This window comes from Abramis brama, assembly GCF_963993115.1.
Source record: "Abramis brama genome assembly, chromosome: 7".
In the NCBI taxonomy this organism is placed as follows: domain Eukaryota; kingdom Metazoa; phylum Chordata; class Actinopteri; order Cypriniformes; family Leuciscidae; genus Abramis; species Abramis brama.
This window is the reverse complement of record NC_139969.1, coordinates 33,219,199-33,245,471: the sequence shown is the minus strand read 5'-3', so window position 1 is coordinate 33,245,471 and position 26,273 is coordinate 33,219,199. Positions and strand designations below refer to the sequence as shown.

Sequence of the window (26,273 nt, the reverse complement as noted above, 5' to 3'; positions counted from 1 at the left end):
TGTTTGTTATAATATTGCTGTATCTCATGCTGCAGTAACACAGGGTTTGTGATGTGAATATATTAATGGTACAACATAGTTGTTAGATTCAAAAGACATTAGTAAATCAGTCTATTTAATAATGATTTTAAAACCACCAACATGTGACCATCATCACCTGATCTCGTTTCACTTTAGCTTTCTTTGCTGCTTCAAATGTGTTTAAGAAACAGAGTGTCACAGTAGCAAAAAAGACAAACAATATAATAAGAGCTAAGAGCCCAACTAGTGGAAACACTAATCACTGTTATGGTGACTTCAAATGAAACACATTAGAGTTAAACCCCTGTTAATTCTCAATAAAAACTTTTGTAGATGTCTGACAAAAATAAAGTGAGTCTGGACTCTTTTTCCTTTTCTGGAATTGTTTAATCCTCCTCTGCTGAGATCTTGAGAGATTTAATGTCTTCTTTCATCTTCAGTTGATTTCATCTTAGGCTGTGGTTGGAAGTCAGTTGTAGTTCTTGTGTTTCTGCTCATCTCTTTTTCTGTTCTCTTCTTTCCTTCAGTGATTCTGCTTGTTAACAGTCTTATTAAGGCTGAAATGATTCCATATTTAATATACACAGATTTTGTGGCTCAGATAAGGTCCAGGTCTGGTTTATTTATTTGCTCTTGGTTGACATGTGGCATTGCTATGGCCTGCTTGTGGCCCAGATCTGGCAAACAGGAGTCAGCCACCGAAGGGCCGTCATTCCACGCTGCATGTGGGCCAGATCATCTTTCCACGTGTGCCGGATGTGGGCCGGATCTGGAACGTCAAAATGTTGCAATGTGGGGTGTAACCCCTTCCTTGATGTCCGTGTTTCTCTTACGAGAGGTTCTCTCGTATTGCGTAAGTTAGCTTACGCTAAGGGTAAAGTCATCTTTTCTCGAGATATGAAGCCAAAAAATTATCCTTAATTTTTTATTCATTGTCAACGCAGTGCAGCAGCTAGCAGACCTAGAGGGGGCTATCTAGCGCGCTCATTGGCTGCTCCGCGGCAACTGCATAAGCCTACCAGTGAGCCTGGCGTGACGTCACGCCCAATGAGGGCTTCTGCTGTGTGTTCGCCGCCGCGACACACTTTCTCTAAAAGAGCCGGGGCGTTTGTTTCAAAATGCCTCGTATTTCCTGCGGCTCGTGCCGAGCCCATCTCAGCGACAGGGACCGCCACTTGATCTGCGCTCTCTGCCTGGGACGTGACCATGCAGCCGTCGCCATGTCTTCGGGCGGCTGTGAGTTTTGCGAAGAACTGCCGATGTCGACCCTGCGGGCTCGACTCGCCTTGTTCGACGCTGATGCTGCCACTCCACCTGTCTCTGGGCCGCGTAAGAAGAAACGCCGCTCACAGAGACCACCGGAGTCTGATGGGCCAGCTAGGTTTTCGCCGGAGCCTCTCCCGCGAGCCTCGCTCTCTCCCTCTCCGCCCCCGCTTCCCGACACGCAGCTGCCGGCTCCTGCCCGCACTGCCGTCGCCTCAGGGGATGAAGCGGATGAGGACGCCATCATCGACAGCTTCTCTCTCCTGGCTTCGGATAGCGAGGAGTGGTCCGGATCTCACCGCTCCGCCTCCTCTTCGACCCAGGAATTTGGCCGGGCTCACGCCAGTGTGGACAACGAGCTTCTCCGCCTCCTCACTCAGGCTGTCGAGCACTTAGACCTCGAATGGTCACCACCAAAGGCGCTTCCCCTCCCCCTCGGGGCCCCCGGCCTAAGATCACGCTGAAGGCCGAGCCTGCGAAGTCCTCCTAGCATGCCGCGGCCGGACCGCCGTCAAAACGCACATGTTTTCCTCTGTCAGTCCCCTTAAAAAAGGCTACTGCAGTAGTGTTCACCGCAGCCAACGAGTCAGTTACACAACTCGCTCGCCTGCACACAAACGCCGTTCTCACGGCGACCCAGAGAAATCTCAAAAAGAGTATAAAGTCTGGTTATCCGGCTCACGCCGACAGTGTTAGGAGTGTAGTAAATGTGCCCACACCCCAGTGTTCACCCCTACACACAAACACGATCTCCCCTGTGTACCCCACAGAGCACACTCTCATAAAGCGGGCACGCGCCGCTCGAGTGTCAAATGTAGGTCATGTGCCCACGATCCAGTGCCCACACCTACACATTGCCCGCTCTGTCTCACAACTGCCTCGGGGGTTAGATCACATAAAGCCCCCCACCACTGGCCGTGTTATGAATGTAAGCCCTGTGCCCGCCTGCGAGCGCTCACACTTACTGGTAAACACATTAACGCCCACATTAATGCATGCAAAAGCGTGGGAGGCTATCCCGGGCGTGTCAGAATGGGTGCTGAACATTGTGAAACGGGGCTATTCGCTGCAATTCGCTCGCCGTCCCCCGTGCTTTCGAGCACGGACCGAGACGAGAGTGAATGCGGAAGCAGCCCATCTGCTTCATACAGAAATAGCGAAACTATTATGCAAAGGGGCGATAGAACGAGTGCATCCTTCCTTGACCGAGACGGGCTTTTACAGCCGTTATTATTAGCTCTCAGACCCATATTAGATCTGAGATATTTGAACAAAGCTCTCATAAGACGGCCGTTCAAAATGCTCACAACCAGACAAATCCTCGCGCAAATTCGCCCGAAGGACTGGTTTATTTCTCTCGATCTGAAAGACGCATACTTTCAGATTCAGATTATACCCCGTCACAGGCCATTCTTGAGATTCGCCTTCGACGGTCAGGTATATCAATACACCATCCTCCCGTTCGGCCTGTCTCTAGCACCCCATACATTCACGAAGTGCATGGACTCGGCCCTCGCTGCCCTGAGAACACAGGGCATGCGAATTCTGAACTATTTGGACGACTGGTTGATTCTAGCGCAGTCAAAGGAAGAACTCATATCCCACAGGCTAGCGCTTCTCAGCCATCTGGAAAGCTTGGGTCTCTCGGTCAACTGGACCAAGAGCTCATTAATACCCAGTCAGTCAATCTCTTTTTTGGGAATAGAGCTGGACTCGGTTGCTATGACGGCCAGACTGTCGGCACAGCGCGCGCGCCGTATTCGACATCTCGCCGCGTCTTTTCAGAAAGGCAGGTGTTTCCCCCTGAAAACATTTCAGATGATGTTGGGCCACATGGCTTCAGCTGCAGCGGTGCTTCAGCTGGGCTTACTGCGCATGCGCCTGCTTCAGCGCTGGCTGAGAGCGAGAGCACCCCGCAGAGCGTGGATTGCCGGCGGCGCGCGAGTCAGTGTGAATCAGGGCTGCGTCTCAGCCCTGCAGCCCTGGCTGGCGGCCGAATGGTACCAACGGGGGGTGACAATGGGAGTTATCTCGCACCGGAAAACGATCTCGACAGACGCCTCCAACCTAGGGTGGGGGGCGCTTTTCGAGGGCAGACCGGTCTATGGCCTCTGGTCAGACCGGGAGAAATGCCTTCACATAAACTGTCTAGAGATGCTAGCGGTCGAGAACGCACTGAAACATTTTCTCCCATACCTGCTGGGACACCATGTACTAGTCCGCACAGACAACATGTCAGTGGTGTCCTACGTGAACCGTCAGGGCGGGATCAGATCCAAAATCCTCTGCGCACTGGCGGAACGTCTCCTCGTTTGGGCTGAGGGCTCACTGCGCTCGCTGAGAGCCGCGCATGTACCCGGTCACCTAAACGATGGCCCAGACAGACTGTCCAAGGACAACGTTCCCCCCGGGGAATGGTCTCTGCACCACCAGACAGTCCAGTTTCTATGGCGCCTTTTCGGCAGAGCGAAAGTCGACCTCTTTGCGTCAAAGGACAACGCCCACTGCCCGATATTTTTCTCAAAGAGCCAGGACGCACTGGCCCAAGCTTTTCCCCCGATCTCGCTGTTACCTCAGGTGATCGGGGGGATCAGAGAAACGCGCCACTCAGTGCTCCTAATAGCCCCGCACTGGGAGAACCAGACATGGTTCCCGGAATTAATGCGGCTGGCAGACTCAGCCCCATGGCCGATCCCGGTGAGAAGAGACCTTCTCTCTCAAGCCCGCGGTTCGATCTGGCATCCCCATCCAGAGCGCTGGTCTCTGCACGCGTGGAGAATCAACGGATACTCGTTGATTTGCCAGAAGGGGTCGTGAACACGATCACGCAGTCTAGAGCCCCCTCTACGAGGCGGCTTTACGCGTCAAAATGGTCTGTGTTTAACAAGTGGTGCACGGGGAAAAATCTAAACCCACAGACGTGTGGGGTTTCGTGGGTTTTGTGCTTCCTTCAGGAGCTGCTGGACGTGGGCAGGTCCCCCTCCACGCTCAAAGTTTATGTTGCGGCTATTGCAGCGTTCGCCGACTCGGCGCGCGGCCACGCATTAGGAAGGAACGAATTCATCACCCGCTTCCTCAGAGGAGCCAGGAGGATGAATCCCCCACGGCCCCCCTCGGTTCCGATTTGGGATTTGTCTTTGGTCCTAGAGGCCCTGAAAGCATATCCCTTCGAACCTTTGGACACTGTGGATCTGAAATACCTCACGTTCAAAACCGTTTTTCTGATAGCTCTGTCTTCAGTCAAACGCGTGGGTGACTTGCACGCGTTATCAGTTAACGCGGCGTGTCTCGAGTTCGGACCGAATGACTCAATAGTTATTCTCAAACCGAGACATGGTTACGTCCCCAAGGTGATGGGCACTCCTTTCAGGGCGCAGGTCATTTCCCTCTCAGCCCTACCGGCATCTGGTAGCGAGACTGATAGTAACCTCCTCTGCCCTGTCAGGGCTCTGAGGAATTACGTCACGCGCTCCACCGGTTTCAGGCGTTCGGAGCAGCTGTTCGTTTCGTTTGGAGGGCGCACCAAGGGTCTCGCCGCCTCGAAACACAGCCTGTCCAGATGGATAGTGGACGCTATTGTGGCAGCTTACGCGTCCAGAAACCTGCAGTGCCCCTTGGGCATCCGGGCTCATTCCACCAGAGGCATGGCCTCATCGTGGGCTTGGTCCAGTGGGATTTCCATTCATGACATTTGTACAGCGGCAGGCTGGGCCTCCCCCTCGACATTTGTTAGGTTCTATAACCTGGAAGTTCCCGCCCTGCAGGCTAAACTTCTATCAGTCTAGGTCGTGTGTATGCCCTGCCCAGGCTGCTTACTCGATTTAGCTCTCCTGGTTGAGCTGCACCGGAAAGGGTTGTGTCAGTATCTGTATAGACCGGCCGAGCCGCTCTACACCCCCTAACGTGTGCTTATGAACATGTGTTGGCCCACTCTGTCGGCCACCTGTTTCCCACTTATCAGTGTTCCCCGGGCTTCCCCTGGGACTCATGTTGTGGATGCTAGGCGCGCACGGCATTGACAAGGGGTTCCCGTAGCGTAAGCTAACTTACGCAATACGAGAGAACCTCTCGTAAGAGAACGTAATCGGTTACTAACGTAACCTCGGTTCTCTCTAGAAGAGGGAACGAGTATTGCGTAACCCGCCGTGCTCGCGCCACGAGCTCATGTCGCTTCAGTCGACGAAAAACCAGAGAATCAGCCTCCGAGCCTTCCTTTTATGCACTAAGCCACCCCCATTTTGGGACGCGTGACGTCACGCCAGGCTCACTGGTAGGCTTATGCAGTTGCCGCGGAGCAGCCAATGAGCGCGCTAGATAGCCCCCTTTAGGTCTGCTAGCTGCTGCACTGCGTTGACAATGAATTAAAAATTAAGGATAATTTTTTGGCTTCATATCTCGAGAAAAGATGACTTTACCCGTAGCGTAAGCTAACTTACGCAATACTCGTTCCCTCTTCTAGAGAGAACCGAGGTTACGTTAGTAACCGATTACGTTTTACTGCACATTGTGGCTGAAATATTGATTTTATTTTCCGGATTTGCAAAAACTTGCTATTGTGTTACAGTCACACCATATATTGATATATATTTTGCTCTCTTGATATCTTAGAGTGTCACCCCTTCATTGCGGTACAGTTTTCTGCACCGTGGATGATTTTTAGATTGTACATACAAAATATTCTCTGTATTTTCATATTTTTGAGTATTTCCCATCCATTTCCAATGGTGGTCAAACAAAACAAGTGTTGAATATTTTTTATGACCATTAAGCTTTTATCGAATTAAGTCCACTTTTTTTTTTGTGGTCGCATAGCGAGTGCCATAAAAGTAATCAAGTTTTGTACCATTCAGTTGAAGTAATGATTTTTTTAATTTTCAGTCTAAAATGACCGAACAACAGAGATAAACAAACTCCAGCTGGTCCAAAATAGAGTTCTTACTAGAACCAGGAAGTATGACCATATTAGCCCGTTTCTGTCAACATCGATGCATTTTAAAATCTTGCTAATTACTTAAAAGGCACTAAATGGTTTAGCGCCTCTTTACTTGAGCGAGCTCTTAACGCATTATAGTCCACGTGTATTGCAATCTCAAAATTTTGGCCAGTTGATAATACCTAAAATATGAAAATCAACTGCAGGCATGAGATCTTTTTCCTAATTAGCACCCAAACAGTCTTTCTAGCCTAGTGTGGGAAGCAGACACACTCTGTCAGTTTAAATCTAGACTAAAACACATCTCTTTAAACTGGCATACAGATAACACCATCACATTTCTATAATTCACATCCATTAAAGGATTATTATAGGCTGCATAAATTAGGTCAACCGAAAACACTTCCCATAACACCCGATGTACTTGTAACATCCTAAGAAGAATCGCATCTACTTAAATATTAGTCTCTCTGGTTATCCCGAGGTTACCGTAGTCAGCCATATCCAGATCTGTACCTAGACACAACCACAATTCAGCCCTGAATAGAGATCCTGTCAACTAGACAATCCCCTCTGCAGGCCTTGACACGACAGCCATCGACACAGATCCTCAGCAAAGACCACAAGAACCAGACAAGTCCTCTGCACAGACCTATGACCAGCTTCAGCTCCATACTGGCATAATTAATCCGATCTTCAAGCAAAAGGAACTGGATGAAATATATGCTATCGATCCACAATTTAATTTTTGACTTGTGATGCAGCCTGAATCATAATCTCACCATGTTCATTCATTTGCCAGAGGAGAACTGGTCCCCTGACTGAGCATGGTTTCTCCAAAGGTATTTTCTCCATTCGATCACCTGATAAGAGTTTGGGTTCTGGCTTGCTAAATATTCAACAATATTATTGTTTTTACTGCACTGATACGGATGAGAACCGAACTGAGCTGGGCGATGACGTCACTGTTTTCTGCAGAACTGCTTTATATATGAAATGAACTAATTTAATAATTGATGATCCTTACAACGGAACTGAATCAACACTGAACTAACTAAACAATGACACAATTTCCTTTTCGAGCTGCTGTACAGCTGAAATGAACGCAATTTGCATAATTTAATAATTTCCCAGTTAACACTGTAAAGCTGCTTTGAAACAATCTTTATTGTATAAAGTTCTACAGTATATAAATAAAGGTGACTTGACAGGTAGTGCTGGGTGATTTTGAAACACTGTTTCATGAAGCTTTAAAACATTTACGAATCTTTTGTTTCGATCAGTGGTTCGGAGCATGTATCAAACTTCCAGATTTCAGTAAAAGAGGCTTCGTTACGTCACAACTCTTTTGACGTAACGATGGGGCGATCTCTTACCCCTTTTCCACCAAGGCAGTGCTGGTGCCGGTTTGGAGCCGGTGCCTGCTTGAGAACCAGTTCTTTGTGTTTCGACAGCCAAAGAACCGGTTCTCGGCCAGGAAAATTGGTTCCAAATCAAGACACCAACTCTTTGCTGGACTAGAACCGTTCTTTTACCACGTCATGCTTACGTCGGGGGCTGGGGGCGGGGTTATTGTCGAACTTCTTCTCGAACATAACCTCAATCTATAGTAATCCAGACGAGCAGCACAAATGTGTTCTAAAAATCTTCTTCTGACCCCAATATAGGATTGCAAAGCCAGGAGAAACATTTGCAGAAAGACGATGTAGTCCGCCATTGTAATTGTTATGCTTGAATTTGGCGCAAGCGTTTCTAGGAAAGCTAAGACAATGGCAACGCACACAGTGACGTAACGATGTCGTTCGCTGGGCTCTCTAGTCAGTGGAAAAACAAACAGGTTCTGAAAAGGTTCGCAAGTTGAACCAACTTAGAACCAGCACCAGTTCCAAACCAGTTCTTTTTTGGTGGAAAAGGGGTATCTATGAACCCATGAATCATGCGGATTCACTGAGATCGCCCCCCAGCAGCGAACCATTGAAGTGTCTATGGATCATTTCCCTCTCGCCTGTTCCCTCTCTCTCTTATTACTCTGCCCATGTCTACTCTGTCTGAACACTGCTTCAGTGCCAGAGTGTTTTGTGCTTCAAGAGCTGTTCCTGTCAAAATTCTTGCCCTGCCCTGCTATGTTTGTCCTGATCAGTGTTGTGTTCCAGTTCTCTGTCCAGTTCTGCTTTGCCTCGTCTCAGCTCGGGTTGTGGTTGCAGGTCCAGAGTGATCTCTGGTTATTGACTTCTTTCCTGGCCCTGACCTTACTCTTGGGTTTGTCCTCTGGACTGACCTCCTGGCTCCAACTTTAGCCTGGCCCTAATATTCCTCTGAGGGATGGAGTTCATTCTGGGACTCAGTGGCCTGCAGGCTCACTTGCCTTTTGTTTCTGACTTAAATTCATACTACTATACATATACTATTCATACTATTGGTTCCTCAGTCATAATATGAAAATATGATTCACTTGTCAGCTAAGATATTGAGGAGATTAAACTTTGCTTGTGTGTTAGAGGCATTCTGAGGGTTTGAAACGTATGTACTGTGTACTGTTAAGCTCACCTGTTTCACTCAGGCTAGAGCTGGAGGGGGTGGAGGCCAACATCTCTCTGCTCCCATCTGCACTGTTCTGAATCCCGCTGTCTTTACTCCTCACTGCCATTACAAGAACACAGTCAAAACATGCATGAGCCATGAGAATATTGCAGCAATATAACCTGGCATGCCATAGTGTTGTTACACAATGAACAGGTGGGGAATATAACAAACTCAATTCAAAATGTCAAATATGTAATTAGTCTGGCTCCATAAAGTCAGCTCATAACAGACAGAGACAGACAAGCACTGATTCATGGAATAAGGCACTTACAACTTTGCAGCTTTGAGGATGTATCAAAGTAGGAAAAAAGAGAATCAAGCTCATCGGGGCAGAACAGCGAATCACGTCGTACCTCCTGACCACTAAAGGAAGCTGTTCACAGTGGAAGGGAAAACAAAGAAGCATTAGTTTTCAGTCAGAAAAACCCCCACCTGGCTGAAAGATACAACTGATTCCAGCCAGTATCCTGCCTTTGATCTGCAGTCTCCCAGCATTCACCTGAGGTACTGGAGGCAGTTCGGAGTTTGGGTGTGGGAGGGGGAGGCCGCGGGGGAAGAAAATCCATGTTTCCCTTTATACGTTTGTCAAGTTTTCTAAACGTCATGATCTTTTCCTTCTGCTCCTGGGCTGTAGGTTTCAGGACAAACCTCTTTTCTACATACTTAGCACGGATGAAGGCTTCAATCTCCTGTCTTGGATTGCACAGACAGAAATGCAAACAAGTATTAAGAATATTTATTACATCTCAATTATTTATTAAATCTCCACCAATCAGAGAATAGAAATAAGCAAATTGTGTCAAAAGAACTCTTCAGCACCGCCCACTCCCATGAAGCACTGAGAAAGACACAAAATCCTATGCTGTTAAACTACTTAAATATTTGTATGTATATTTTGCAATAAACTTTTAATATGTTTCATGGAACCCTTGCAATGTGTTTAAATTTAACATGCTAAGCCCTTGATCATTTGGAATCTGCTATGGTGCTGATTTATTATTTATATATAAATATTTAATTATTTATATAAATATTAAATGTTAAATAATCCATTTAATAACCCTCCAATAACCCTCCAACCCTTTAATAATCCATTTACAGTTTTTCTCCATTGGTTTGGCTCATTTCTTGAAACAGAAATGACATTCTCAAAACAACATGGACAAACCTCAAAACCACTTGGCAGTTGTTCACAACAGAATTGAATTTCTCATTCATTTAATCAAATTGCAAATGTCTAAGTACATGTCTCAATGTCTCATTACATCTTTGCAAATGATTAAGTACAGGTAGCCTACATTTAGCACAATTTCCAAGTGAATAGATCTTGTTGATCTAAACTGATTGTTGATTCTCAGTCTAATGGTTGTTCGCTCCAAAACGTGTCAGCGTCATTTCATTGTATAAGTCATCACATGCACAATAGTCTGTTCAATTGTCAAAATTAGTCAAGAACATAATACCATGAATACCATATATATATATATACACATATTATATATACCATATCATATTATTGGCCACCGGGCCACGGTGGATGTCCCAGGCCAGCAAGGGGGCAATATAACTATGTGTGCTGCCATATCTGAGAATGGTGTGGCCACTCACATCCCCAGTCTTGGCCCGTACAATACACAGAAGCTCTTCATCTTCTTGGACCGCCTTCATTTTGATTTGATCGCTGAAAATGAGAGAGGCCTCGTAGGGCCTCACCTACCACAATATGTCATTGTATGGGACAATGTGAATTTCCACCGTGGCCCGCTCATCAGGGCCTTGTTCACTACTCATCCAAGGATGGTCATGGTGTTCCTACCACCTTACTCTCCTTTCCTCAATCCTATTGAGGAGTATTTCTCCGCTTGGAGGTGGAGAGTGTATGAGCATCGGGCTCAAGATCAGAGGTCCATGCTCCATGTGCGGATATTACAGGAGCTCAGTGTAGGGGATGGTTGCGACATGCGCGCCGTTTCTTCCCTCGTTGCATCGCAAGGGAGAATATACGCTGTGATGTGGACGAGAATCTGTGGCCAGACAGACAGCAGCGTGTGGATGGCCAGGAGGGTGAGGACAGTGGCCAGGAGAGGGAGGGTGAGGACAGCAACCAGTGAAGTACTGTTAGTTGTGAAACTTCAGCTTTATTTACAACACTGTAGGCTCTATATAATTTTCATTGTTTTTTGTTTGTGTGTTTATATTACAGTATATTATGCTGTATACATTTTCTTTTTACTCTGATGTATGGAAGTTACTTTATGTGTGTGAATGATAATGGTTAAAATTTCCTTGGCAGTATGAGTGCAATGTGTGATGTCAAACCTTGGAGGCTACTCTTACCCTAAAATCCTATTTCTTTTTTTCAGTTTTATACACAATTGTATTCTGTTAGCTAGACAAAAAACAGTACAGTAACCATTGTCAATGAAGGACTGGGCTAAGACTGAAAGGTGGACATGAGGGATATTTCAATGGTCCTCTGCCATAGTGACAAAACATCTAAACATTTTGACTTGCAGTGCTTACACAATGCCAAAGGGACGAAGCATTTTGGGGGCACTGACTGTTTAGATGAGAAGGACATTTAGTTTTGACACATAAGTGAACTGTTTTGGGAGAGGTATGAGCTTTTGCAGGTGAACCATGGTGTTGTGCCGAACCATCCATGTTATTTTGCCAAAAAGCACCAAGAGTGTTGAGAACGTCCGGTCTGTTTCAAGAAATGAGCCAAAGCAATTGAGAAGGATCTTTGCCATTTTCGTGGCACTGACTCTTTATATGGGAAAGGAATTTAGTTTTGAAGCATGAGTGAACAGTTTTGGGAGAGATATAAGCTTTTGCAAGTGAGCTATAGTGTTGTGCTGAACTGTAAGACTGTTTTGCCAAATGATCTTAGTTTTGAGAATGTAATTTCTGTTTCAAGAAATGAGCCAAACTAATGGAGAAAAACTGTAATAACCCTCTCCAACTGTCAAAATTTTAATTTAGTTTGGAGTTAGAATGAAAGAAAGAAAGAAAGAAAGAAAGAAAGAAAGAAAGAAAGAAAGAAAGAAAGAAAGAAAGAAAGAAAGAAAGTTTTAAAAGCTCGAAGTTTAATTTAAAGAGTTGGAGTTAGAATGAAAGAAAGAAAGATTAGATAGATAGATAGATAGGTTAGAAAGAAAGAATGATATATGTTTATAATAAATATTAAATGTTAAATAATTCAGACAAACAAAAATGATAATACAATAAACTATAACTGTGTTAAAAAACAGTCAGCTTAAGGCTACAACAAGTATTAAATGCGGTTAAATGTCAAAATAACAATCATACACTAGATTCGTGTGGGATGGGGGTAAATTAAGTGCAATTTGCTGTGACGTCACAATCATGGGTCATTGTGGTCTATGGATCTGCCTGAAGTGTACAAGCTGAGTAGATTGTCCAAGGGTCTGTCCACTCGACGAAGTTGAACGCACAAAATGGTGGTGGGGATTCCCATGAGGGGAAGTGCTTAGGGAAGTTTGCGGGTGTATGTCTAAAAGTGGAGTTAAAAGTAGCCACAAAGAGCCATGTTTTCCACTAACACTTTGCAAAGTATTGCCAGTCTTACCTCTTAACCTAGTGCATTCAATCACTTCCGCCAACTAGAACTGAGGTTTGCACTACCAGATAATTTTGATGGTTCTGCTGAAAATGTTTACATGAATGTAGAATTTACTTTTCCAATCAACCAGAAGCATTTCGTCAAGATACTACAAAATATTAATTTATGATGACTTTGCTCACTGGAAAGGCATTGGATTGGGCTTCGGCTATGTGGGACAATAGTTACAAACTTCTTTTTAAATATTTAGGTATTTCAGCAAATTTAAGATGTCTTTCAATATTCTGCAGAAGGGCAGGAAATCTTTGTACAGTTGTTGCACGTATGCCAAGGTAATCGATCAGTCACTGAATATGCCATCCAATTTAGAACACTAGCAGCCCACAGTGGGAGGAATGTTGTGGCACTTAAAAGAAGTGGCGTTAGCATTCAAATATGAAACCATGGACCTATCACAGTTTATCGTCATGGCTATTAAGTTAGATAATCTCATTCGTAACAACCTCCACTCCAAACAAACCAAAATGGCTCCTGTTCCAGCTGAAGCTGCTGCTCTTCTCCATGCCCCAGTCCACAGAACCCATGCAAATCAGCTATACCAGAGTGTCACCAGAAGAACATCATCGTCTACAGGAGCATCTATGCTTTTACTGCGGCCAACCTAAACATCATAGCAATATATATATATATATATATAACATTCACCAATATTTATTATCTATTCCAATCTGAATGTTCCAGTCCAATCTGACTTATGACCTGTAATGCTGCCTGAATCATAATCATACACGGTTCGTTTGTTTGCCAGAAGAGAACTGGCCCCCGACTGAGCCTGGTTTCTCCCAAGGTTTTTTCTCTCCATTCTGTCACCTAATGGACTTTGGGTTCCTTGCCACCGTTGCCTTTGGTTTTGGCTTGCTTAGTTGGGGACACTTAATATTTAATAATATTATTGATCTGCCTGCATTGACACCATTACATGAGAACTGAACTGAGCTGGATGATGACCACTGTTTTCTCCAGAGCGGCTATATATATAAATGAACTAAATTAATAACTTTTTTACAACAAAAAATTATCCATCACTCTGTTGCATTATTTATATATCTGATATCACTGTAAAGCTGCTTTGAAACAATCTGTATTGTAAAAAGCGCTATATAAATAAAGGTGACGAGTTGAATTGAAAAGATCTCATTCTGTTATCTCTTCTCCCAAGAACCAGGTCATTACCTACTTTCCTGGAAGCAAGAACAGTAAAGCAGATGCTCTCTCTAGAAGGTATGACCCTATATCTATATCAAAATAACCAAGATTCCATTCTCGCCTCATCAGTGGTTGTAGCCCCCATACTCATAGATGGGACCAGGGCCTCTGAGGAATGGTTAGGGGACCCTACATCTATCAGTAGACTTTGTCACAGATCTACCCAATTCCAGTTCTGTTTTTCTAAAGCTTGTCATCTTATTCCACTGAAAGGTCTTCCCACTGCCATGGAAACAACCACTCTCTTGTTCCATCATGTGTTCCGGGTATATGGATTACCAGAAGACATTGTCACGGACCGGGGTCCTCAATTCACATCAAGGGTGTGGCAGGAATTTTGCATACTGTTGGACATTAATGTCAGTTTATCCTCAGACGACCACCCACAGGCTAATGGACAAGTGGAGAGATTGAACCAGGAGATCGAACATTACCTCAGGTCATACTGTAGTCAGGAACAACAGAGGTGGAGTGAATTTCTATGGGCTGAATATGCCCCAAATTTGCTAATCCATTTGTCCACAGGACTCACCCCCTTTCAATGTGTTGGGTTATCAACCTCTGTTCCCTTGGTCTGGTGAACCATCTGAGAATGTGCCATTCGTTCTCAAAGAATGAAAGCGAACCGCCGAAGGCATCCCCACCCCGGCTACCTAGGGTTCTGTAACATCTCCTCCCTCCAACCACCAGAGGAAGCCCTCACCACTGACCACACTCCATTTCTTCTACAGTTACTTCCTGCTTGTTAGGTATAAAGAGACATGTTTTCCTCTGACACTTTGCAAAGTTTCTTGTTATGACCTTTTGCCTGTTTCTTGGCTATCATGTTTATTGGATTACTTTTTATTTGCTGTGATTGCCTCTTTGGAATATCTATTTTGTTCACTGAACCTAGCCTGTCTCTTTGACCATCTCTTTGCCTGTTGATTTGGATTTATTACTTAATAATTCAATACAACTTCTGCAAATGGATTCAAAACCAAAACCAAGCCCGAGTCCGTTACAGCTGTATAGCAACCAGTCATTAGTCATGTCTTTTATTGAAAATGACCTCAGAGGACTACAGTTTTACTATTACTATAATATTGTTGCAGTGTTTATCTTGTGGTTCACATCTATCAGAACTTCAGTCAAAATAAGGAGTGGCTGGGAATACCTGGGGTCTCCAGGCTGAGGTTTCTTTCCGCCCATCTCTTCTCTACGAGCTTCGTAGATCTGATTAATGACACAATTTCCCAGCTTGCACATCAACTGCAAAAAGAAAAAAACATAAAGTGAAAAGACTGCTGAACATATTGCACAAATAAAGAACAAAATGGTACGAATATTTACCTTAAGCAACTCTGGCTCCCATGAATCAAGTGTGAGGGATCGCACCTTTGAATTGTGAACTCCTAAACTCCTGAGAAGAAAATATGGGGAATGAAATACAAGCGATCCACAAAATAAGTGGAAAGTTGTGAATGAATTTGTGAGGAAGTAAAAAACATTTAGTTCTTTTTGGAAGACCTATAATTGGTGAATGCCATTACTCCGGTCTTCAGTTTCACACAATCCTTCAGTAATCATTCTAATATTAAATTGATTAAAAGTGACAGTCAAAAAGATTTATATTTCAAATAAATGCTGTTCTTTTGAACTTTCTATTCATTAAGGAATCCTGAAAAATCCTGCCACAAAATATTGAACAGCAAAAATTCTAATATGCTGATTTGGTGGTCAATTATTATCAATTATTATTGGTGCTCAATTATTAATAATGGTTCTTATTATTATATATGTTGACTGTTTGCAACATTGATAATACATATTTTTTTATTTTTTAATTTAATGACTATAAAGCTCAAAATAACTTTTCTTTTGTAACATTATACATGTCTTTACTGTCGCTTTTGATCAATTTAAAGCATCTTTGTGTCACAGTTATGTTTGGTTAGTTTTGTTTTTCATGGACTTTCAGTTTGTTTTCATTTGTCACGTGTCTTCCTTGTTCAGTTTTCCCGCTCCTCATTTGTGTTTTTGGTTTCAGCTGTGTGCAGTTAATTAGTGTCGTTTGTGTTTGCTATATAAGTTGAACCTTAACATTCATTTTCTGTTTGGTCATGTTCACATTAGGTGTGTTATATGCCCTTATTTGATTATCTTGCCTGTGTGGATTTATTAAACTTTGTGTTGGAATTAAATTCTTTTGAGTCTTCGTCTGTCTGTCTGCCTGCTAGGCACACACCCTGTATTGTGACACTTTGCTGAATATAAGTATTAATTTCTTTCTTTCTTTTTTTAAATCATACATACTTCCAACTTTTGAATGGAAGTGTATCATGGTTTCCACAAAAATATGAAGCAGCAAAAGCGTTTTTCAACATTAATAATGAGAAATGTTTCTTGAGCACCAAATCAGTATATTAGAATGATTTCTGAAGGATCATGTGACACTGAATATTTTAAAATATATCGAAATAGAAAATAGTTATTTTAAATTGCAATAATTTCTCACAATATTATTGTTTTAACTGTATTTTTTATTAAATAGATACGGCCTTGGTAAGCATAAAGTCTTCTTTTAAAAACATTAAAAAATCTTTATTTAATAGACTGAAGACTAGACTTAGACAAGCAATTATTCTTTAAAACAAATTCTTGGATTGATATTTTGTTAGTATGGTGCAAAGACATTCATACATTTTTAAATGTCTATTCAATTTCCTTAACCTTAAAAAAAGAGAGAGATAAGAAAAGCAATTAACTTAAGTTAGTTAACATTTGAACAGCAGTAAGCAGTGTTGTATTCCAAACAGTCTCTAAGACCACTTTAAGACAACTGTACAGTAGTCTTAACTTTAGTGGACCACATGCAGACCTCACATGTAAACACTGTGACAGTACCTGTGAATGCCTGAGCACTCAATACAGAGTGTGATGCCAAGGTTGATGCTAGCCCAGCGAGGATCACTCTGGCTACAGTCACAGCAGAACTCATTCCCAGTGATGGCCAGCACCCTCTGTAGAGCACTCTCGCCTTTAACTGGCTTCACCAACTCACAGCCTGAGTCTAGACTGCCCATAGATGCTGATGACTGCCTGTCCAGGCTCTACAGAATGTGAAATATATTCATTTTAGATACATAATAGTGGTCTAGTAGTACTGGTCTGATATAGGTTATTCAATAGCAGATACAATCTTATAATCTTATTGAAAGGATTCTGATTTCCTGACAGACATGGCAAAGTTAACTTTCAAATAACTTTCTATACACCCTTTCATATTACCCTGTTTAAAAAAAAAAAAACCCAGCCTGGTTTGCTGGTCAGGCTTGTCTTTTGGTTGGTTTTTAGAGGGGATTTGGTTATTTATTCGCTGGTTACCTATTTGCTGGAGAAACCAGCTGATGACCCAGTTAAACACTACCTTGGCCAGGTTGAAAGAGAAGTTAGACTGAGGAACAACTTAGTCAGGAGTGAAAACCTGAATAATCGGTCCCACTTTATATTAAGTGGCGTTAAGTACTATGTACTTACATCAAAAAATAAGTACAATGTACTTATTGTGTTCATGTTGTATTGTAAAACACTTTTGCTGCTATTGAGGTGTGATACGGGTAAGGTTAGGGACAGGTGTGGTGGATTGGGTAGGTTTAAGGTGTAAGGGAAGGGTCAGCTGTGTAATTACAAATGTAATTACATAAATTAATTACAGCTGTAATTACATGCAGGAATTTTTAAAATGTAAGTACAATGTAAAAACATGTAGTTACACAATAAGTACATTGTATCAAATTATTAATTTCAATGTAAGTACATAGTACTTAAAGCCACTTAATATAAAGTGGGACCGAATAATCTTTTGAGATAAACTCTGCTCTGTACCATAAAATAACCATGTTGGGTATGCATTACATAAGGGATAATGTAAAGTCAGTTGTTTATTAGCATATTATTAAAAGGCTCTCTGCAATACTTGATTCTGACTGTCAATCACAGTATTTGGTGATCCACATTTCCTAACATTCAGTGTTATCCATGATAGCCTTTTGTATTTTTTTTAAATGTGTAATAAGTAAAATAATGTACAGGTCACTCTTGCAAAATAAACTGAAGCCCCTGTCAGGGTTTATTTTTTTGCGGTAATGAAAGGCTTACCATCAATTTTCTATTACATAAACCGATACAGGGTGATCAGGACCCTAAAGAATCTGCATTCCAAGTTACAGTGTTTCTAAATACTAGTACATATTTCACTACAGTGTAACATGCCTTCCTCTATTTAAGTTCTCTCTTACCCACACTGTAAAATCTAATTAGTTGGGCTTACTTAAAAAAAGCTTGCAAACCGATTGCCTCAAAAAAACAAAAAACAAAACAAGTAAAGTGAAATAGGAATAGTATGTGGTACTGACAAATGCTTAGTTAGTATAGTTCACTTACACAAGAGTTCTAGTAACTAAAAAAGAACTGTAGAGAGTACTTGATAATTTACTTTAAATAAAATATAATTGTTACCACTGTTGTGTTTTGCATGCTGAATGTTGAAGTCTATGTGACTCAAGTATGATCAATTGCAAGACTGTCACAAATATAGAGGGATTATATAAACCCAATTAAAAGTTTCACAAGGTGTTTAGGACATAAGTGTTAGCAACAAAATTATAAAAGATCATTAATTGACATGAAATATAGTTATGTTATACATCATTCATTCATATATATATATATATATATATATATATAATAACATATATAAATAATATAAATATATAAATAATATATATATATATAATAACATATATAAATAATATAAATATATAAATAATATATATATATATATATATATATATATATATATATATAAAAAACTTCTCTTCCTTTGAAACCGAATAACTGATTTCTTGTTGCAATCGTTGCATCAACGGGAAGAGAATTACAATAGTATAAATGAAGTTCCAAGTGCCCAACCAAAGGGATCACTAATCGCCATAATGGTGACTAAAAACATTTTAGGAAAATCAACATCAATTTATGAAGTTAGCTTATGTGATGTTCTCTCAAATTTTTCAGTTGTATTAAATTTTCAACATTCAAGATGACTTTGGGAAATGAGTGAATGCAAACAGAGAAAAATAACTGCAGAAGTGGAAGAAAATGAGTGAAAAGTCCATTAAGATTTCCCCCGCCTCAAAAACCACACTCAAACCAATCAATTAATCTTAACTTGGGTTTTCTTAGTAAACAAAGCATAGTATGTGAATAGTACAGAGTACTAGATTTTTACAATTAAGGTAAGACATTAAGTAAAGTTAACTAAAAAGTGTTAGTTAGAATCACTGTTGGATTTTACAGTGCAGCTCTTTGTATCTCTTACTGGTTTGCTGTTCCTCCAACCAATGTTTTCATTTTTTGCTTTAAAGGGGTCATATGATGATATTTTAAAAGTTCATTAGCTCCCTAGTGGGAGATCGTAACGGTATCGTTTGTAGCCCATTTGTCTTCAGGTATAAAGTTCAGTCTCTGTGTTAAGATTATTTGAAGGCTGATATGATAATATTGCTGCTGAAGAACTGTGCTACACTACTGCCTTCATTAAATTCTTCAGCCCACAATAACTCTGGTCTAGCTTTCTTATTTTATGTATTAGAGAAATCTAATCTACACTTTATATTTGGTGTCCTTACATGTAACTACAATGAACTTAAATAAAAAATAAATAAATAAATAAGTACAATGTACTTATTGTGTTCATATTGCATTGCAAAACACTTTTGCTGATATTGAGTTGGGATATGGGTAAGGTTAGGGACAGGTTTAGTGGTATGGTTAGGTTTAAGGGTGGGTTAAGGTATAAGGGAAGAGTCAAAAGTGTAATTATAGCTGTAATTACAGAAATTTATTACAACTGTAATTACATGCAGGTATTTTTTTTTTTTTTTTTTTACATATAAGTACAATGTAAAAACAAGTATGTACACAATAAGTGCATTGCATCAAATTATTAATTTAAATGTTAGTACATAGACACTTAGGGCCAGATTTATGCGCCATCACAAACCCTATTTTGGCATTAAAAAACTACTGCCAGGATTTACTAAAGACGAGCAGTGAAAAATGAGCGCAGAAAAGGCATGGACAAGGTTATTTTTGCGGCTGACCTTATTGGATATGCATTTGTAGGAGTTTCCCTTTCAGACGCAAAATTTATGGGAGGAGAATATTTAAATGAATTAGGCAGGGTGATTTACTATGGTTTGCGCTAGTCGATCGATTTACTGGTATTTGCGCCATTATTTAACATCCGAAAAAAAAAGCATGGTCTTAAACCAGACGCTAATTTGCACTGCTCTTGGTGGATTGCGTTGGTCATTATGGAAATGATCCTTAATTTGTCATCAGTAGATCGTGTGCAGAACTTTCCACTCCCACTGCTGCTTTTCCCCCCAAAATTGCGCTCTCACGCTGATTTGTGCTACTTTTAAATTGTTGCTGTTGGTGGATTTTTTCCCTGCGAGTTAGTGGTTTGACATATTGCATAAATTGCATTTGACTGAAATGCTTATATTGTAATATTTCACTCATTGTATATTCTACCAATGATAAAACTGTGATAGATGATGAGTTTTGTGAGGGAGGGGAACTGCCTTTGAGCTCCATTTTGAACACATTATAATTTTGAATACATTATGATGTTTATGATTACTACTATATAGTGATTTAAATGCTGAAATTGTGTATAATGCATAACAGTTACTGTAAAAATGTATTGTAGGTATGGAAGTGTCATATCTTGAGTTTTGATAATTGGGATAGGGTCAATGGGCTATGGGTCATTTGGCTAGTTTTGTTTAGGAGACCTGGCAACCCTGGTAGGTGTTACCGGTGTTTCTGGTAACACAGTGTTCCACAGTGTTTGGCCATACACTGAGTGTAATAAATGTACTTGCTCACCATGGCATCTCACTGTTATTTTGATATTTTATACAAATAAAAACTATTTAGTTCAGGTGAACAGGATGCTAAAATTATAAACATCTGCAGACACATTCATCAACATCAGTTTTGGTAAACGGAAGCTCAAGCATGTTTGCTTGACGTGAGAACCAATGAGGTTTATTCTTGTGTGTTACGCAGCATGTTTGAGCTTCCTCAAGAACCAATGAGGTTCATTCTTGTGTTACGCAGGTTTGGTTGAGCTTCTGTTTATGTTCGCTGATCATTGTTTATATGTGAATAAAAAGCCTAAATGTAATCTGTTCATCATATAAAGTGATCATGTCTCCATAAAATTTGGACTAAACCGCTCAATTCACAAGGATTAGTTTTACAATCTCTTTAAGAACTTTTTGAAGTGTCAAAGTGGTGGTTGCATAGCTGTCAATGGATGGACAAAAAATTCTCAGATTTCATTAAAAATATCTTCATTTGTGTTCTGAAGTCTAACAAGGTTTGGGAGGACTTGAGGGTGAGTAATTGATGACAGAATTTTAATTTTTGGGTGAACTATCCCTTTAACTCAATGTAACTGTCACAGAGTCAGTCAAATCCCCAAGCACCAGAATTCTCCGCTCCACCCACTCGTTCACAATCACCCGAATTCTGGTCAGCAACACCTGCACCAGCTCATCATGCACTCACTATGTAAGCAGTCACTTCTCAGTTCACCTTTGTATGGTCTTGTTGTTCCAAACCGAGCTACTTACCTAACTACCTACCTAAGATACTTACCAGTGCGATCTGATCTTCAGTCCTCTTCAGTTGTCAGTCATCTTCCATCTCCAGCCTTCCAGTTTACTTCAATCTGCACTTACAAAGATAGGAAAAGTAGAATGATTTCTCTGTTGACAGGACAAGCTTTGCAATGGGCCGCTCTGCATCCTCCATCCTCCTCACCATCTTTCGCACCCCCAACACCTGAACCCATGCTGATTGACACCTTCAACTGGTCAAATACAAAGCGTCAACGAATAATCTTTAATCGACTTTGTTTGTACTGTTGGGCAGAAGGACATCCCATGCCAGTGTGTCCAGTTAGTCCACCATGCTCAGCGGTGAGTACTATCCAACTACCTCCTATTATACCCTTGACAAGAACTGATGTCATTGTAATGACTCCCTGTAATTCTGTTGCAGTGAAAGCCCTCATTGACTTGGGATCGGCAGGCAACCTTCTCTGCAAGCTCCACCTACAGAAAATAACCTGCTCAGAAGCTCTAAACATCCACTCAATCCAGGGGAAAACTGCTGGGCTGTGGTTACATTCGACACTGCACCCCCACTTTGATGCTCCGCATCGGATGCCTCCACAGGAACAGATTTAATTCATGATGGTGGAGGGTACCACTGCTGACGTCACCAGCCCATGGATGTTACAACACTATCCTACCATCTGCTGGAAGAATGATGATTCAGCAGTGGAGTGATTTCTGTATGAAGCCTGTCAAGAAACTGTCCATCAAACCATCCATCAACAGTAAAACATCATCTTCTGAAACCATTGTAATCAACTCCACCACCATTGAGAGTCCAGAAACTTCAAATTAACAGGAAACTTACAGACCATTACGTAACGTTACCCTCTTCCTCTGGTCCAACTTTACCTGAAGCTCGAGAAGTGCAAGTTCCGCTGTGACAACATTCACTTCACTTGTCTATGTCATCAACGAACATGGTATTTAAATGTACCAGAGGAAGGTACAAGCTGTTCAGAACTTGCCACAACCATCATCTGTCAAAGACCTTCAGCACCTTCTGGGGTTTGCAAATTTCCATAGGAGATTTATTGCCAATTTCAACCAGATCAGTTCACCACTCATCTCACTGCTTCGCAACAGGCCCAAGTCTCTGTTATGGAATCCTTCTGCCACCAATGCCTTCGACCAGTTGAAAGAAGCCTTCTGCACAGCTACTACCCTCGCACACCCCAATCCTGCACTCTTGGTAGAACTCTAGGTAGAAGCTGTTTTGTCTCAGCGGCAGGGTGAGCCTCCTATCAGCCATCCATGTGCCTTCTATTCATAGAAACTTTCCACAGCGGAGTGCAACTACGATATTGGCAACTACAAACTGCTGGCAACTAAACAGGCTTTGGAGGAATGGAGATACTGGCTGGAGGGAGATAAACATAAGTTTGAAGTAGTCACAGACCACAGGAATCTGGAATATCTTCATGAAGCAAAGAGACTGAATCCCGGACAAGCTCGCTGGGCCCTATTCGTCACCTGTTTCAACTTCACTGTATCCTATATACCCTGTCACAAGAACCAGAAAGCAGATGCACTGTACCGTATGCATAATCCAGAACAGTCCCATTCAATGGTCCCTTGATGACCAGATCGCTAAGGCGATCAGAGCCAGCTCCGCCGGGAGTTCCTTAGGGAAGGACATATGTTCCAACTGCCCTTCGCCAATCCCTTATGGACTCAGTTCATACATCTCCGGACTCTGGACAACCAGGCAGCCTCTCGCTCATAAGCAATCGGGTACTGGTGTCCCAGGATGTCTCCCGATATATCAGGGGATGCTCAGTCTGTGCCATCTCCAAGGTTACTCAGAAGCTACCTGAAGGTAAACTGGTACCCTTACCAATCCCATGACGACCTTGGTCACACATCGGAATCAATTTCCTGTCAGAAAATCGGTGGACTTACCATCCTCTGACTCCAACACCTGTGTCCTAGTAGTGGTTGATCATTTCTTGAAGGCACGCAAACTGATCCCACTCAAAGGTTTACCAAAAGCCCTAAAAATCGCCAAAACCCTCTTCCAGCATGTATTTTGCCATTTTGGAATCCCAGAGGACATCATATCTGACTGCAGTCCACAATTCATCTCCAGAGTGTGGCATGCCTTCTTCCAATTACTCGGGTTCACTGTAAGGTCCCGATCACACCTAACGCGTTTTTCAGGTTCGAAAACGCGAGGCACACAGCACTGCCCCGATCACACAGAACGAGCAGTGCGCTGCGTTTTTTATATTGCTAGGCAACCACAGAAACAGCTGTCCTGTCAGTCAAGTAGACGTCAAATCAGCCTTTTATTAACTTAATTTACTTTCTGTTAACATTGTGGTACTTGGTTCGTTAAGTCGTTAAGCTCCTGGTAACCCGCGAGAGCACCACAAGTTTATCCTCCATCATCGCACTCTCCGGGCGTTCAAAGCAACTGTAGCTTTCATCACTACAACGGAAGGCCTGCCTCTCCATTCATTTGATTGGACAGTGGAAAAAAACGCGATGGCGTCGGGCCCTTTTTTCCGCTCAGAGTTGCTTTTTTTTCAACTGCAAAAACGCAATGCAGGTGGTAAAACGCGAGGCGCCTGGGGCGCATAAACAGCACGCAGAACACTCACTGCCATAGGAAAACAATTGAAAAAAGGCGCCTCTCACTGAAAAAAATGCGTTAGGTGTGATCGGGGCCTAAGTCTGTCTTTGGGGTACCACCCTCAGTCCAATGGCCAGACTGAGCGGAAGATCCAGGAGATATCTGCGGTCATATTCCCACAATCGCCAAGACAGCTGGAGCCGCTATCTCCCTTGGGCCGAGCATGCTCAGAACTCTCTGCGTCAAGCCACCACTGAATTAATCCCTTTTCAGTGCATACTCGGTTACCAACAGACACAGTTTCCCTGGTCAGGTGAGCCTTTCGACGTTCCAGCCATTGGTTCCAGGAGAGCGAGAGGGTCTGGGACTCAGCTCACATCCATCTGCAGAGGGCAGTTTGGAAACATAGGAGCCAGTACGACGCAAGAGCTGCGACACCCCAATACCATCCGGGACAGAAGGTCTGGCTCTCCATCAGGGACATCTGTCTTCGACTGCCCTGTCGCAAGTGCCCGCTACGTCAGTCCATTGTCCATCTAGAGGCAGATCAACTAAGTCACCTACCATCTGAACCTTCCACTTCACTACCACCTTCATTCCATGTATCACTACTCAAACCTTTCACTAATCCTCTGGTTCCTTCTTCCCCAGGGTCTGGTGCTGATGACATACCTCTTCATCCTCCAGTGGATGCAGATGAGGAACACATCTATAAAGTCAGCACTATCCTGGACTCCCGCCGATGGGGCGGCCGCCTGGAATACCTCGATTGGGAGGGTCACGCCCCAAGGAAAGATCTTGGGTTGCTCGTGACGACATTCTGGACCTATCTCTGTTGACTGAGTTCCATACCAACCATCCCAATCATCCAGCACCAAGAGGTAGAGGCGTTCCCGTCGTCTTCCACTGCGGTCATTGGAGTGAGGTGTACACAGGCTTTATGGGAGTTATTAATGATGGGAGACACAAACCAAAACATTCTCACCTGTGTTTCTTCAGGAATTTAAATCTCGGTGGTTTTTACAACCAAAGGCTTGCGCAATGTTTTGGCATCTTGGAAAACTCATTGATTTTTATTGTGAGTGACGACAGCATCTCAAATGTTTAACGTTCCAAATTTCATTAATTTTCGTCATTATTTTCGTCAACAACATTTTTTCACAGACGAAAACTAGACGATAACTAAATAAAACTATACGTAAATAAAACTAGATGAAAATGGTTTGGTAGGGACTAGGGCTGACTTCTAATAGTCGAGGATTCGACGATTCGATACAGAGAGGTCTGATTCGACTATGAACCTCATAGTCGAATAGTAGGGAAGTGTTATGTAACCAATGAGCAGCAGCACACTACAGGCCTGTAACGTCCGGACCGCATTTGTTAGCATTTACGGATTTATTGGCTCACAATGGCTTCTAAAAAATCATCAAAAGTGTGGGAGTATTTCGAGAAGGTTAAAGATGACCCAAAGAAAGTTAAGTGCAAGTTGTGTCAGCAGCTTCTTTCATATCACACGACGACAACCAACATGGCGTATCATTTGAAACGGTTACACCCGCAGTGTCATGACGACAGCTCAGGCAGCACGTCTGCATCAGCGGCGGCCCCGAGATTAACGCAAAATTTTTTTTATTTGAGACCACCACTTTCAGAGAAGAGAAAAAAGGAAATTACTGAAAAGATTGCGGAGTTTGTGGCACTTGATATGAGGCCTGTGCGCATTGTTGAGGGTGAGGGATTTAAAGAACTCTTGCGCACACTTGAGCCAGGCTACACCGTCCCTACAAGAGCTACAGTGATGGATGTCATGCACACAAAATATCTATCGATACGGTCAGACATTTACATGGCTATACAGGACTGTGAAGCTGTCAGTTTCACAACTGATATCTGGACCTCACTTCAGATGGAGGCTTATCTCACAGTCACGTCACATTTCATCACCGGAGACTGGCGACTGGAGAGTTTCGTTTTAGAAACAAAAAAAATGGAGGACAGTCACACAGCTGATCACATTGCACGAGAACTGACGGAGATCATTTGTGAGTGGGACATTCCAAGTAGCAAGATCGTTTCTGTGGTTCATGATAACGCAGCAAACATGGTTGCGTGCACCAACCAGTTGGTCCAGCAGCCCCCCTGGGGAAAGATGAAAGGAGTGCGCTGCGTGGGCCACACATTACAACTCTGCATAAACAGCGCTCTGAAGCAGGACCCCATTTGCCGCACCGTTGCTGCAGCAAGGCGCTTGGTTTCTCATTTTAAAAAAAGCGCAAAGGCCACCACAGCACTACAAGATCAACAGAAACA

The 26,273-nt window shown here is 42.6% G+C and overlaps 1 protein-coding gene across 1 annotated transcript in view; it reads right to left on the bottom strand.

Moving 5' to 3' along the window:
* Positions 1 to 26,273, bottom strand: part of acap2a (ArfGAP with coiled-coil, ankyrin repeat and PH domains 2a) — a 98,619-nt gene that overhangs the window by 18,755 nt on the left and 53,591 nt on the right. The window contains exons 15-20 of the mRNA XM_084120210.1: positions 16,539 to 16,744; positions 14,985 to 15,054; positions 14,809 to 14,903; positions 9,300 to 9,493; positions 9,072 to 9,173; positions 8,765 to 8,857 (exon numbers count right to left, since the gene is read on the bottom strand). Coding sequence (XP_083976336.1) covers positions 8,765 to 8,857; positions 9,072 to 9,173; positions 9,300 to 9,493; positions 14,809 to 14,903; positions 14,985 to 15,054; positions 16,539 to 16,744 — 760 coding nt within the window. The remainder of the gene's footprint in view (positions 1 to 8,764; positions 8,858 to 9,071; positions 9,174 to 9,299; positions 9,494 to 14,808; positions 14,904 to 14,984; positions 15,055 to 16,538; positions 16,745 to 26,273) is intronic.